At 45.3% G+C, this 15,075-nt stretch overlaps 1 protein-coding gene across 3 annotated transcripts in view; it reads left to right on the plus strand.

The window, feature by feature from the left end:
- Positions 1-15,075, plus strand: part of zmym2 (zinc finger MYM-type containing 2) — a 138,235-nt gene that overhangs the window by 56,589 nt on the left and 66,571 nt on the right. For all 3 annotated transcript variants that reach the window (XM_033022726.1, XM_033022727.1, XM_033022728.1), the window contains exons 7-8: positions 924-1,136; positions 6,893-7,043. In XM_033022726.1, the coding sequence (XP_032878617.1) occupies positions 924-1,136; positions 6,893-7,043 (364 nt within the window). The remainder of the gene's footprint in view (positions 1-923; positions 1,137-6,892; positions 7,044-15,075) is intronic.

A 15,075-nucleotide genomic window follows, 5' to 3' on the forward strand; every position in this document is an offset into this window, starting at 1 on the left:
AAAGTTGCAGATAATGCAACACCTGATTGTTTGGTTAATAGGAAGAAAGCTGTGGGCTGCAGGTAGTTGTTAATGGACTTACTAGATCCAAGTGGATACAAAAGTGCTGGAGTAACTGAGTGGGTCAGGCAGCATCTCTGGAGAACATGGATAGGTGACATTTTGAGCCAGGACTCTTCTTCAGACCTGCTGAGTTACTCTAGTACATTGTGTTCATTTGTGTAAACCAGCATCTGCAGTTCCTTGATAGACAAAGAAATGCTGGAATAACTCAGCAGGACATGCAGCATCGCTGGAGAGAAGATATGGGTGAACTTTAGGGTTGAGACCCTTCTTCAGACTGTCAGGGGAGAGGGAAACTAGAGATAGATGTGAAAATGACAGATTAAAGCAGACAATGATTAAGGAAGTGTAGAATGGGTCATTATTGGCTATGGGGAAGGTGCTGCTGAGTTACTCCAGCATTTTGAGTCTATCTTTGGTGTAAACCAGCATCTGCAGTTCCTTCCTACATATTTCATCTGCAATTCCTTGTTTCTACTTATTGGATCCGAAATTCAATCGGGAAAACTTCAGCGTTTAGAAACGGCAGACAGGTACTATCAAAATGTTTAGGAGACATTTTGGACAGGTACATGGATGAGATAGGTTTAGAGGGTTGGGGCCAAACGCAGGCAAGTGGGACTAGTGTAGACGGGGCATGTTGGTCGGCGTGGGCAAGTTGGGTCGAAGGGCCTATTTTCACGCTGCATGACTATGACAATGGCAAATAGAAGGATTGGTGAGGAAATGGGACTCTTATTACAATTGCTTGGGCTTACTATTCTGAAGTGCAAATAAACATTGTTGGTTTTTTGAAAAAAATATATAATAAATAACTTGCACAAGTATGCAACGAATATCATTGTTCATTTCTATTATAGATTCGACATGAAGTGAGCTTTAAAAATTTTGTCCACAAACTTTGCAGTGATGGTTGCTTCAATAAATATAGACAAGCCAATGGACTTATAATGAACTGCTGTGATCAGTGTGGGATATACTGTTACAAAAAAGGATCTGGAAGCCATTTTCTTTTCCATGATGGTCATCACAAAAGATTCTGTAGTACTAGATGCCTCAATGATTTTAAGCAGGTAATTTATAGGAACTCGAGACTGCCGAGCAAGCAAAAGTGTCCAAACTTTTAAAATTAAATAATATAATTTACTTCAAGTAGCTTATTATGACTGTACAAATTGAGTCACATATATTAGTAGATGTGTACACAAGGTTTAATCTATATGCTATGAAGTTTGTAAAGTGTTTTTTTTAAACATGAAAATATTTGGGATGGATAGATGATTATATTTGACTGATTCAGTGAAGGGCTAAAGCCTAATTTAATTGTATTCTCAAAATATTTTTGCCTTGGTGTCTAGTAATTTGGACAGTCAATTACTTGAGCAATGTCACCAAATTCATTTCTCCCACCGCTCCGTACCTACACACACTGCAGGAGTGACAAAAGGGGCAAGAGGTCATGAGAAAGATTATTGATGAAATTATATGAACATATCAATTATGTGCACAAATAGATCCCTCAAGCCTGCTGTGTCATTCAGTGAACCCATTATTGATCTGCAGTGCCCTCCAAAATGTTTGGGACAAATACCCATCATTTATTTATTTGCCTCTGTGCTCTACAATTTGAGATTTGTAATAGAAAAAATCACATGTGGTTAAAGTGCACATTGTCAGATTTTAATAAAGGCCATTTTTTGTACATTTTGGTTTCACCATTTAGATTGACTTGGCCACTCAAGAATTGACCAATTTTTAGCTTTGAAAAACCCCTTTGTTTTTCATAAAGTGTTGACAACACATTTACACGCCTTAATTGTCTGAAAGATGGAGACAAGAAGAAAAGGAGGCTCCCCAAGGAAGGAACGGGGGAAAGCCACACTACAGTTGCAGCTTCTGACTCCAGTATTATAGAAGCAATATCGAAAATGAACGATGAATTGAAAAATGAGCTGAAAAATGAAATGAAAGCAAGATTTGGCAGTTTGGAAGAAATGGTGAAAGGAGTTTCTACCAAATTGAAGGAAGCCCAAGGAAAACTGTCTTTGTTACAAGATGAACTTCGTGAACAAAAGGGTCAAATTGATATCTTGCGAACCCTGGGCCGGGAGAGAGATTTGAAGATTGAAAAACTGGAACAGAGAATGAATGAACACACTCGAGCACTTCAGCAATACAAGTTTAAAAATATGGACCTAGAAAATAGAAGCCGTCGTTTGAATTTACGAATTGTTGGTTTGCCGGTAGGTCAAGAAGGAGATAACGTTATAAAATATGCTTCTAAAATGATAAAGGAAACTTTCAACATTGAGCACAATGAAAACCTTCCGTTGTTGGATAACGCACACAGGATTGGGAAGAAATCCGGTAATAAACCGAGACACTTGATTATTCGGTTTCATTTTTTGCAAATGACGGAGAATATTCTCCAGGCAGCAAAAAAAGTTGAGTGTGGTTGAATATGAAGGATGCAAGTTTCAGTTTGTTCCTGATTATAGTTACGAGCTTTTGGAAATAAGAAAGTCCTTTTATAATGCAATGTCTGATTTGTATAAGAAAAAGCTGTGCCCAGTTTTACTATACCCAGCGAGATTGCGTATTCGATTTCTCAACGGTAATACTCAAATCTTTTAACAATCCTCAATACGCCTCCAGCTTTTTGGAGAGTTACGAGGAGGAAGGGGAGTGATTGATAGCTGATTAAGTTATAATTGGAGACTTACTGTTCCTATTTTGACAACATATCGTTTGGTAATGATTAAGAATTTAACTGGACGCGTTGTTTTTTTTTTTTTAAATATATATTAACTTTTAAGAATTTTCTCTGTTAATTCGTGTTCGTGTTCCCCTGTCGTTAGACAAACTAAGAGAACGTAGTCCTTGTTTTTCATATCTTGACCTTGGATAATAATAAGTAGCATTTGTTCTCTAACTCCATGCCAGCCTGTATTTTTGTTTTTCTCTTTCAAAGAGATAACAACGAACGTGTTATGGCTAGGAGTGGCTAAATATGACTCTCTTTATGCCGAGCGCTGTTACTAGGAGAGATGGGGTCGGGGAAGGGATTAGGTAGCTTACTGACTGCCTATTGGTCAGTTTGGGGCTTTACAGGGGTGGGAGGTGGGGGAGGGGTCTTTTGTTCCTCATTTAGTGTTCTCCATTTGTGCATATTCTGAACTACAAAAATTTCTGAAATGTCGTCACTTCTGGCTCCGCCCTAGATTTTTCTTCTTCCAGTATCATGAACTATTAGGCTTCAAGAAATTAACCCATTACATCCCACATGATTTTTACAAGCAATATGGATAAAGTTATTAACTTCCTTTCATGGAATGTGAATGGCTTGAACCATCCCATTAAGAGGAATTTTTTTTTTAAAGGTCTTCACAGACTAAATACTCAGATTATCTTTGTTCAGGAAACTCATGTAAGGCAAGATGACAAGTTACGATTCTTCAAGTTTTGGAGAGGACAGCAGTTTCATTCAAATTCACAGGCTAAGGTGAAAGGAGTCTCTATTTTTATTGACTCCTCAATTCCGTTTGTTCACCATGAAACAATCTCTGATCCATATGGCAGATTCTTAGTGATTACCGGTGTTCTTTATATGCAAAAAGTTGCTATGGTGAATGTCTACGCACCAAATATTGATCACCCTGAGTTTTTTAACCAGTTAATTGCATCCTTTCCCAATTTAAATGAACATTTTTTAATAATGGGTGGAGATTTCAATTGCTGTCTGAATCCCTCGATTGACAGATCTACATCTGATCATGTGCTTCCAAATAAATCAGCTAATTTTATTACTTGTTTTTTACTTGACTCTGGAATGTTAGAAATTTCGAGATTCTTACACCCAAATGACAAAGAATTTTCATTTTTCTCTCATTTATATCATAGTTATTCTAGGATTGACTATTTTATACTAGATTCTCGGCTAGTTCTATCGGTCACTGCATTGTGAGTATAATGCAATTGCTATTTCTGATCACGCACCATTGAAACTATTAATTAAACTACCTGATTCCAAGGATCAGAGATTGTTTCATGGTGAACAAACGGAATTGAGGAGTCAATAAAAATAGAGACTCCTTTCACCTTAGCCTGTGAATTTGAATGTAGTGCTAAACAATGGCGATTTAATGCTACTTTGCTTCAAGACTTAAACTTTATTAATTTTATGAAAGATCAGATTGCTTTTTACTTCTTGACAAACTCTACTAAAGAAATATCCAATGGTGTAGTCTGGGATGCTTTTAAGGCATATATTCGTGGACAAATTATTTCATACTCCGCGGGATTAAAAAAACAAACACAAAAAGAAATACGCATATTGACTGACGAGATTAAAGAAATTGATAAAAAAAATATTCAAAAGTTCCTAGTTTTTGCTCTATAAGAATAGAGTTGAACTTCAGTTGAGATAGGATTTGTTATTAGTATCACCGATCATAGATTGAGAACCAGCTACTTAAAACCAACATCCTTTTACTGCAATGTTTGGGCTACCAATGTTAGATTTTATTCATTTGTCCCGCTCCGCCCATCAGTTGATTGCATTTACCACATTAATCGTCAGAAGATCTTTTTTAATGTTTGAATTTAGAAAAAATCAGGTGACATTGTTAAACCCTTGGTTAAATTTGATAAGACTTGGGGAAAATGTATTGAACACTTTGATACATCATAAATTGCTCCCTCTTTAACCGTTATAAAAATTATTTTACCTCTATAGGGTGGAACGGACTTGACGACAAACATACTTAAATTGTTGAAATTCTCAGTTCAGATTCTGTTTTGCTTTGCTTAGTTTTTTAGTTTATTTTATTTTTATTCTTAGTTTATTATTACTTTTTTTAAATCCTCTTTAGTTTAGGGGGGTTTTGTTTTTTCCTTTTTTCCTTTTCTTTTTGTCTTTTAATCTTTGTGGGGTTTTTTTACATTGATAAGTTTTCTTTTAAAGATTTAACTATATTTACATAGAGACCAGGAGGTCTATATTCAATGTGTATTTTGACACTGGTCTCATATTTAGGTTATACCTGTTATTAATGTAATCCTGATCCCTATGTATCAATATCATTGTTATGTTTATCATTATTCTTTTTGCTCTGTTTTTTATGTTTTATTTGTGTTTTTTTGGAGAAAAAAACAATAAAAAGATTTTAAAAGAAAGAAAGAAAATTTTAATTGTGTATTGTGTGTTCTTTTTTATTGTACCGCTGCTGGCAAATTCATTTCACTGCACTTTATGTGCAAGTGACAAATACAACTTGACTTGACTATCATCAATGAAGATAAGTGAGCCAGTACTTTCAGCAGCCATACATGCCTAGGCCATAACACCCCCACCACCATGTTTCACAGATGAGGTGGTATGTTTTGGATCTTGGGCAGTTCCTTCTCTCCTCCTAATTTGCTCTTGCCATCACTGATATAAGTTAATCTTTCTCTCATCTGTCTACAAGACCTTTTTCTAGAACTGTGGTTGCTCTTTTAAGTACTTGTAACCTGGCCATCCTATTTTTGCAGCTAACCAGTGATTTGCTCTTACAGTGTAGCCTCTGTATTTCTGTTCATGAAATCTTCTGCGGACAGTGCTCATTGACAAATCCAGACCTGACTCCTGAAGAGTGTTTCTAATCTGTCAGACAGGTGTTTGGGGATTTTTCTTTATTATAGAGAAAATTCATCTGTCATCAGCTGTGGAGGTCTTCCTTGGCCTGGCTGTCCCTTTGCGATTAGTATGCTCACCAGTGTTCTCTTTCTTCTTAATGATGTTTCAAACAGTTGATTTTTGTAAGCCAAAGGTTTGGCTGATATCTCTATAACAGTTTTATTCTTGTTTCTCAGTCTCATAATGGCTTCTTTGACTTTCATTGGCGCAACTTTGGTCCTCCTGTTGATAAACAGCAATAAAAGTTTCCAAAGATGATGGAAAGACTGGAGGAAAGACTAGGTGCTAAGAACTCTCATACCTGCATTCAGGAGGCATTTAAACAAACCTGAGCAATTACAAACACCCGTGGAGCCATGTGTCCCAAACATTATGATGTCCTGAAATGGGGGGTCCATGTATAAACACAGCTGTAATTTCTACATGGTGAAACCAAAATGTAAAAAATATCTTTTAATGAAATCTGACAATGTGCACTTTAACCACATGTGATTTTTTTCTATTACAAATCTCATATTGAGTACAGAGGTAAATAAATAAATGATGGGTCTTTGTCCCAAACATTATGGAGGGCACTGTATACACTGGGGGCAATTTACATTGACTATTTAGTCTACACCACACGCCTTTTGGGATGTGAAAGGAAATCCATCTACTCACAGAGAGAGCATGCAAGTTTGGTTCAAGATTGAACCCAAGTCACTGTGAGGCAGTGGCTCTGTTAGCTGAGCCACTGCGCTGTCCTTTGGGAAGAATTCCAAAGACGTAAATCGCACTGAGAGAAAACAAGATCACCTTGTTTCTTGTCTTAAATGGACGGCAATTTATTTTTAAACAGTGACATATAGTTCTAGATTCTGCTGAAAGATTCCATATGTTTCCTGACCGTTGTAGCTCAGGCTCCCACTATCAGGTGACTGAACCACCATATTGAATTGCTATTGATATTTTTGTTAAACTATATTTTCATTCCTGGTGGTTAGAAATACTTAATTAACTGTTTGGCAATTGACATCTAAGTTATTCTCTTTGTGTAATTTTGGTAAGTAAGTAGTAAAAATAGAAAATTAAAACTGATTGAAAACTACACTTTTTTGGGCTTGTATATTTTATTGTGCCAGAAAAACCTAAATGTTTATATCTTGATTTTAGAAAAACAGCAAAATAATTCCCTGCACAGCATGCAGAACTCCATGTAGAAGCTTTGATATGACTCAGAGTGTAGAATCCGGTGGGAATATTGAAGCATATTGTTCAGTTGCATGCATGTCCATGCATAAAACAAGGTGCCCAAAACCAACAGGTAAAATTAAGATTAGCTATTTCTTCATCATTTTCCTATTCTATTCATCGTCATATAACATTTTCATATTATTAAGGCTATAGAGCCTTTTTTCTTCTGAAGTTTAAATCAGCCCCAGTTTTGTAAAATGTGTCTTGCCACAACTGTCAGCTACAGTGAAATGATAAAAATAGATTAATGAGTTTATTTAATGTGTCCTATCTATCTTAATCTTTTAAGTGTAAATGAGGATGTCATATCTTGTCTGCAGCATTTCTGGTGAAATGTACAACCTATGCCTTCATTTGTACTGCCACTGAACCCTGGAAAATTGTACTAAAAAAGTTTTTTTCAAAGCTGCATAGTATTAAAAATGATTTAGAATCAAATGTTTTAGAACTATATTCAGAACAATTATTTGCAATAATCATGTTTATTATGTTACACAATACATCTGCATAGAACAGTGTGCTGGATCTTCCTGAACCCAGCTGGTCATCTATGTTTACTGGCATAAGATGCAGTGGGTCCATCTTGATGGCCCTTCATGTCCTCAAATCAGGCAGCATACTGTTGAGGTCCCATTACCAGAATGCTTGACAAGATTTGACAGCAGACAAAGTTGGGGGTAGGTTAGTCTTCTGTCAAAGCTGTAAGTAATTTAAACGGCTTAAAATTGATGGAACTAATGTTTAAAACTTAAATTGCCTAGCAAAATGATAATGAAAACAAAACTTTTTTAAATAATTGAAAACATTGAAGAAAAGTAAAATAATTGACCGAATAAGCAGACAGGTAAAGTCTTCGAACTGAATAAAATGTGCAGAGCATAGCACAATACAGCTCAGGAGCAAGCCCTTCAGCCCATAATATCTGTGCTGAACATGATGCCAAGATAAACTAATCTGCACATGATCCATATCCCTCCATTCCTTGCTAATCCATGTGCCTATCTAAAAACCTTTTAAACATCCCTATTGTACCTGCCTTCACCACCAGCCCTGGTAGTGCTTTCCAAGAACCCACCAGCATCTGTGTATAAAAAACATGCCCCGCACATCTATCTGTATCTATATCTATCTATCTATCTATCTATCTATCTATCTATCTATCTATCTATCTATCTATAACTAAAACTAATCTTGTGCTCTTCCGGTTTGCGTGGTTTTTCTATTTGCACAAAATCGGTACACGATAGCGCTACGATTTTTCGCCACCTTACTCACCATTCTCCTATGCTGCAAATGCAACAAGTTTTGTTCCGTTTGATGGTGGATTTAAAAGTGATTAAGGTTTAAAAATCTTAAAAACCGCGCTTGCGCAGATTGGTCTCTTCTGTCAGTCAGCGCCTCACAGATTGGTCTCCTCTCCTGTCAGTCACGCCACAGTCAGGACGGCGACGGCCCTTCTTGCACCGCAGCCTCTCCCGCCTCACACACAAACTCCTCTCTCCCCTCCACCGTTGTCTACCGTCTCCCCCATCACCGGCGGGGGGTGGGGGGGGGGGGGGTTCAGTGGAGGTCCTGGCCCCATCTCTCTCTCTCCCTCACCCCTCTTCCTCGCCCGCGCTCTGCGGCAATGGCAGTCCCATCTACCCATCCCCCCCAGGTGACCGCCTGTCTCCACTGCCTGTCTCCACCGCGGTAACTCGCCCTCTTGGAGGAGATCTCCACCAGCTCGTCGAAGCTCGTGGTGCCCACCGTGACGAACCCCCTCCTCCCCGCGCAGCCTGGCCCGGCGGTGGCAGCGAGCTGGCAGGTGCGTGGGCAGTGTGGGGATGGGCCGAGCAGCAGCAGTGGGCGGGCAGGGCGGGGACGGCCAAGCGGCAGCAGCGGGCGGTCGGGCAGGACGGGGACGGGCCGATCGGTGGCTGAGCTGAAGTGGGCAGAGGGATGGAGGGAGAGTCGAGTTTGAATAACACACACACATACACATACACGATGAAAACTGGTCCAATCGTCAAGTCAATGGGATCTAAACTACAGCTAACAATGAATGACCTGTGGAGGAAGGAACTGCAGATGCTGCTTTTTATGGAGGGAGTGACTGAGGGTAGGGGAAAGGAGAGGGAGGGATGGGATGAGGAGAGGGGAAAGATCCTGGGGAGGTGAGGAGGGAGAATGGGGGGATTGATGGAGAGGAGGGGGTAGGCTGCCTTTCTGCCTTTTGATTAGTTCCCATCGGTGATGTCACAATGCCCAATGCTCGCAGATGTCCAATCGCAATGCCCAATGCTCGCAGATGTCCAATCGGAATGGATCCATTTACATGTACGGCTTCCGGCTGCATTTCTTCCTTTGATTCCCTGCAACTCCGAAACCAGACGCAGAATCGCCGACATCTTTTCCATTTCGGTAGAGATTTCACTTTTCTTTCTAAGTATCCGCTCCTCATTACATTTCGTCGTGTTTAAGTACACGTTTTTAATCAAATCCTTCCCCCCCCCCCCCAATATTTCAAAAGTAAACTGGCTTCTCACCCATAGAAACAGCACCAGCCCCAGCCCCTGGTGAACGTTCCAACGTGTGATGTCACAATGCCCGATGTTCACATATGTCCAATCGGAATGGATCCATTTACATATGCCTTTGCAGGAGCCCCAGCCAATGGTGAACGTTCCATCGTGTGATGTCACAATGCCCAATGGTCAAAGACATCGTTGCCATAGTGACAGTACAGAGAAGGTTCACCAGACTGATTCCTGGGATGTCAGGACTTTCATATGAAGAAAGACTGGATAGACTCGGCTTGTACTCGCTAGATTTTAGAAGATTGGGGGGGATCTTATAAACTCCTGATCACATTTTGTCGTGTTTATGTACACATTTTTAATCAAATCCTCCCCCCCCCCCCCCACCAAATATTTTTTTTTAAACTGGCATCTCACCCATAGAATCAGCCCCAGACTCGGTTTGTACTCGCAAGATTTTAGAAGATTGAGGGGGTATCTTATAGAAACTTACAAAATTCTTAAGGGGTTGGACAGGCTAGATGCAGGAAGATTGTTCCAGATGTTGGGGAAGTCCAGAACAAGGGGTCACAGTTTAAGGATAAGGGGTAAATCTTTTACGACCGAGATGAGAAAAACATTTTTCACACAGAGTGGTGAATCTCTGGAATTCACTGGCACAGAAGGTCGTTGAGGCCTGTTCATTGGCTGTATTTAAGAGGTAGTTACATGTGGCCCCTGTGGCTAAAGGGATCAGGGGGTATGGAGAGAAGGCAGGTACATGATACTGAGTTGGAGCTCCTGCACTTAATTTCTATGTTTCCCTCTCGTCACCCCTCTCCCTCTCCCACCCATCACTCTCTCCCCCACCCCCCTTCCCGCTCTACCCCACCCCCTTCCCTCTCTCCCCCCGCCCCCTTCCCCTACCCCTCTGTCCCTCTTCCACCAGTCCCTCTACCCCTCCCTCCCCACTCTTCCACTTCTCTCCACTTACCCCACCCCTCTCCCTCCCTCACCGCTCTCTCTTCCCCGCCCTGTCCCACCCCTTCCCCTACCCCTCTGTCCCTCTTCCACCACTCCCCCGTCCCTCTTCCACCACTCCCGCTACCCCTCCCTCCCTCCCCACTCTTCCACTTCTCTCCCCCTCTCCTCCCCCTCTCCCTCTCCTCACCCCTCTCCCATCCCTCTCTCCCCCACCCCTTCCCTCTCTACCCCACCCCCTTCCCTCTCTCCCCACCCCCTTCCCCAACTGTCCCTCTTCCACCACTCCCCCTACACCTCCCTCTCCCACTTCTCTCCCCTTACCCCACCCCTCTCCCTCCTCCCCTGTCTCCCCCTCCCTTCCCCTCTCTTCCCCTACCCCTCTGTCCCTCTTCCACCACTCCCCCTGTCCCTCTTCCACCACTCCTGCTACCCCTCTCCCCCTCCCTCCCTCCCTACTCTTCCACTTCTCTCCCCCCGTCCTCCCCCTACACTCTTTCCCCTCTCTCCCTCCACCCCTCTCCCCCTCCCATCCCACTCTCCCCCTCCCTCCACACTCTTCCCCCTCTCCCTCCTCATTCCCTTACTGTGCACAGTCTCTGTCTTTAAGAAGGAACTACAGACGCTGGAAAATCGAAGGTAGACATAAAAAAAGCTGGATAAACTCAGCGGGTGCAGCAGCATCTATGGAGCGAATTGAATGGTCAATGTTTTTGGCCGAAACCCGGAAGAAGGGTTTCGGCCAAAAACGTTGCCCTTTTCCTTCGGTCCATAGATGCTGCTGCACACGCTGAGTTTATCCAGGTTTTTTGTTGTTGTACCAGCCTCTCTCTCTCTCTCTCTCTGCCCTTTTCTCTTCTCTCGACTCATGCACGCCCGCTCCAACCCCTCCCCCCCCCCTTCACCTCTCTCCCCCATTCTCTCCTCCCCCTCTTCTTCCCCCCCCTCCCCCTCTCCCTCTCCACCCTCCTCCCCCCCTTCCTCACAAAATATTTTTTTGGGGGCGGGACCTCAGTGTGTGTGACTGTTTGTGGAGGCAGCCACGCGCTCTCCATTCAAGAAGACGCTCATCTGTTTGTGGAGGCGCGTGCTTAGTATGTGACCAAAGATCTTATAGCGGAGCTCTCCGCTACAAGATCTTTGTGTGTGACGACACACGCTCCCCCCCCCCCCCCCCCCCCCCCTTTGGTGCAGGAAGCGCGCGCAGCATCTGAACGCTCAGCGATTATTTGAATTCTTCACTAACCGTCATTCTGACTTTGCTTGTGAAGAGAAAAGTCCTGAATTGCATTTGTCTGATGCATGAAGATTGTTCCCGATGTTGGGGAAGTCCAGGACAAACGGGTCACAGTTTAAGGATAAAGGGGAAATCCTTTAGTACTGAGATGAGGAAAACCTTTTTCACACAGATAGTGGTGAGTCTCTGGAACTCTCTGCCGCAGAAGGTAGTTGAGGCCAGTTCATTGTTTATATTTAAGAGGGAGTTAGATGTGGCCCTTGAGACTAAAGGGATCAGGGGGTATAGAGAGAAGGCAGGTATAGGATACTGAGTTGGATGATCAACCATGATCATATTGAATGGTGGTGCAGGCTCGAAGGGCCGAATGGCCTTCTCCTGCACTTAATTTCTATGCTTCTATGTTCCCCTCTTCTTACCCCTCTCCCTCTCCCACCCATCCCTCTCTCCCCCACCCCCGTTCCCTCTCTACCACCACCCCCTTCCCCCTACCCCTCTGTCCCTCTTTCACCACTCCCCCTACCCCTCCCTTCCCACTCATCCACTTCTATCCCCTTACCCCACCCCTCTCTCTTCCCCTCTCTCCACCACCCCTTCCCCTACCCCTCTGTCCCTCTTCCACCACTCCCCCGTCTCTCTTCCACCACTCCCGGTACCCCTCTACCTCTCCCTCCCTCCCCACTCTTCCACCTCTCCCCCTTCTCTCCTCCCCCTCTCCCTCTCCTCACCCCTCTCCCATCCCTCTCTCCTCACCCCCCTTCCCTCTCTACCCCACCCCCTTCCCTCTCCCCCCCACCCCCTTCCCCCTATCCCTCTTCCATCACTCCCCCTACCCCTCTCCTCCTCCCTCCCCACTTCCACTTCTCTCCCCCTTCCCCTCCACTCTCCCTCCCCACTCTTTCCCCTCTCTCCTCCACCCCTCTCCCCCTCCCTCCCTCCTCCCCATCTTCCCCATCCCCCCTCCCCCACATCTCTCTCCCCATCTCTCACCCCCTACCCCGCTCTCCTTTCCCTCCCAAATCTATCCCTACCTCCCCCCCCTCCGCTCCCCTCCCTCCCCTCTTCACACCCCCCCCCCCCCCGCAAACGCCGTTGGGGAAACAGACCCAACGGGTCTGCACTTGGTCTAGTATATAACTAAAACTCTGGTCTTGTTATCTTTCGGTTTGCGCACAAACGGTACACGATAGCGCTACAATTTTCGCCACCTTACTCACCATTCTCCTGTGCTGCAAGAGCAACAATTTTTGTTCCGATCGATGGTATATTTTAAAATTTATTAAGGTTTAAAAATCTTAAAAAGCACGCATGCGCAGATTGGTCTCCTCTCCTGTCATTCATCCACACGCAGATTGGTCTCCTCTCCTGTCAGTCATCGCCATGGCTAGGACGGTGACGCCCATTCCTGCACCATCGCCACACTGATTGCCCGTGTCCGCTGTCCGTCACCGGGGAGGGGGAGGGCCCGCAAAAGTCTACCCGGCATGTGGCATTTGACCTAGGCGCTAAGGCTGGAGCGAGGTATGGGGGGCGGCGCAGTTCTGGCCCCGCTTAGAGAGAGAGGAGCGGGCCTTGGACTCTCACTCCCCCTCCCCGCTTTACAACAGTATTGGAGAGAGCACCAGTCCTTCTGCTGTTTATTGCCATCATGTCTGTGCCTTCATTTCAATTTTGTAGCTGCGGGGATAATCTCAATGGTGAGGATCTCTTTGGGAGTGTAAGGCTGGGGGAAGGTGGTTGAATCTTTGACTCCTGCTGCCTGCCCTGCTTTTTCAAGCTTCCACAGTAACCTGTCCCTGCAGCACTGTCGATCCACACCAGAACCCACCCATGGAAGGGAGGGAGCACACACGCTAAGGGAGCTCGTGGCAATGGGCCTGTCACAGCCTGGTCGACTGGGGAGAGAGAGAGATAGAGAGAGAAAGAGAAAGAGAGACAGAGAAGGAGAGCCAAAGAGACAGGGAGAGAGAGAGACAGAGAGAAGGTGAAGAGGGGGAGGGAGTGCTGTGGCGTGAGGGAGAATGGAGGAGGATAGGGGTAGGAAGAGGGATGGCGAAGTAATGGAGGAGGGTGGAGGGGAGGGGGGGTGAGGGGAGGAAACAGGAGGGTTGGTGGGGGAAGGGAGGATAATGGAGGAGGGGAATAGGGGACTGAAGAGGGAGAGTGAGGCGTTCGCATTGATCTTATATTTTACAAGTTATTGCCATTTTAAACTTTAAAAACGTCAGGCACTCCTGCGCAGTTGGGGGCTATGGGTGAGTGGTGGAATATTGCGTTGGGGTGGTTAGTGTGTGTGAGGGGTGGTTAGTGTGTGTGTGAGAAGTTGGTTAAGGGCCTGTCCCACCAGCATGCGGCTAGCGCGACCAAACGTGGCTTGAGGCGTACGGCCTCGCGGGGCCGGTCCCACTTCCAACCGCGGAGCCGTCTGGAGTTGTGTGGGGCTGGTCCCAACGACATACTCACCAATCAGCTGGGCAGGAGGTGGGCCGACTGAATTTGGACGTCGGGCGGTTACGCCATCACGCAACGGCACGTCGGGCGGTGACGTCATCGCGCAAAGCCACTCGCTAGGCGTATGCCATCGAGACGCTGCGTACGCCCGTCGAGGCGCTGCATACGGACTCAATGCGGCTGCGGGCCGACAGGCCGTTGTCGCGCTGAATTTTTGGACAGTGTCAGTTTTTCGGAGCTCCACACGATGTCGGGACCAGCCCCGCACAACTCTATACGCCTCCGGCGATCGAAGTGGGACTGGCCCCGCGAGCCGTACGGCTCAAGCGACATCGTTTGGTCGCGCTAGACGCATGCAATCGCATGCTGGTGGTACAGGCCCTTTAGTGTGTGTCTGCAGCCTGCGGTCGGGAGCCGCCTACGGGAGCGTTCGGACAACCCCTTCTCCTCACCCCCGGAGTCCCGATTGAGGCTGCTGATGTCGTTTGGTTGACGCATGCCCCGCCGCCCGCTCGCTTCCTCCACGCCCCCATCCTCCTACTACCCCCCCCTTCTCTTCTCCCCCCTTCTCCTCTCCCCGCTCCTTTCCTCCACTCTCCCCTGCTCCTCCTCTTCCCCCCCCACCTCTTTCCTCCTGACCACTCCCACCCGCCCCCCCCACCCCCCCTACTCGGAGCCTGAATCCTGCAGCCGGGAGCCTCCCCCACCCCCTCCGACTTGCTGCCAGTCGCTCGCAAGGACTTTGAAAAAAAAACACGCCGTCTTCTTGCAGCGAGAGGGCGAGTGATTATTGCGTTCAAGAACCAGCCCTCATCTCTGACGATGTGTTCAAGAAGGAACTGCAGATGCTGGAAGATCGAAGGTACACAAAAATGCTGGAGAAACTCAGCGGGTGCAGCAGCACCTATGGAGCGAAGGAAATAGGCGACGTTTCG

Source organism: Amblyraja radiata, chromosome 6, assembly GCF_010909765.2.
Source record: "Amblyraja radiata isolate CabotCenter1 chromosome 6, sAmbRad1.1.pri, whole genome shotgun sequence".
NCBI classification, from domain to species: Eukaryota; Metazoa; Chordata; class Chondrichthyes; order Rajiformes; family Rajidae; genus Amblyraja; species Amblyraja radiata.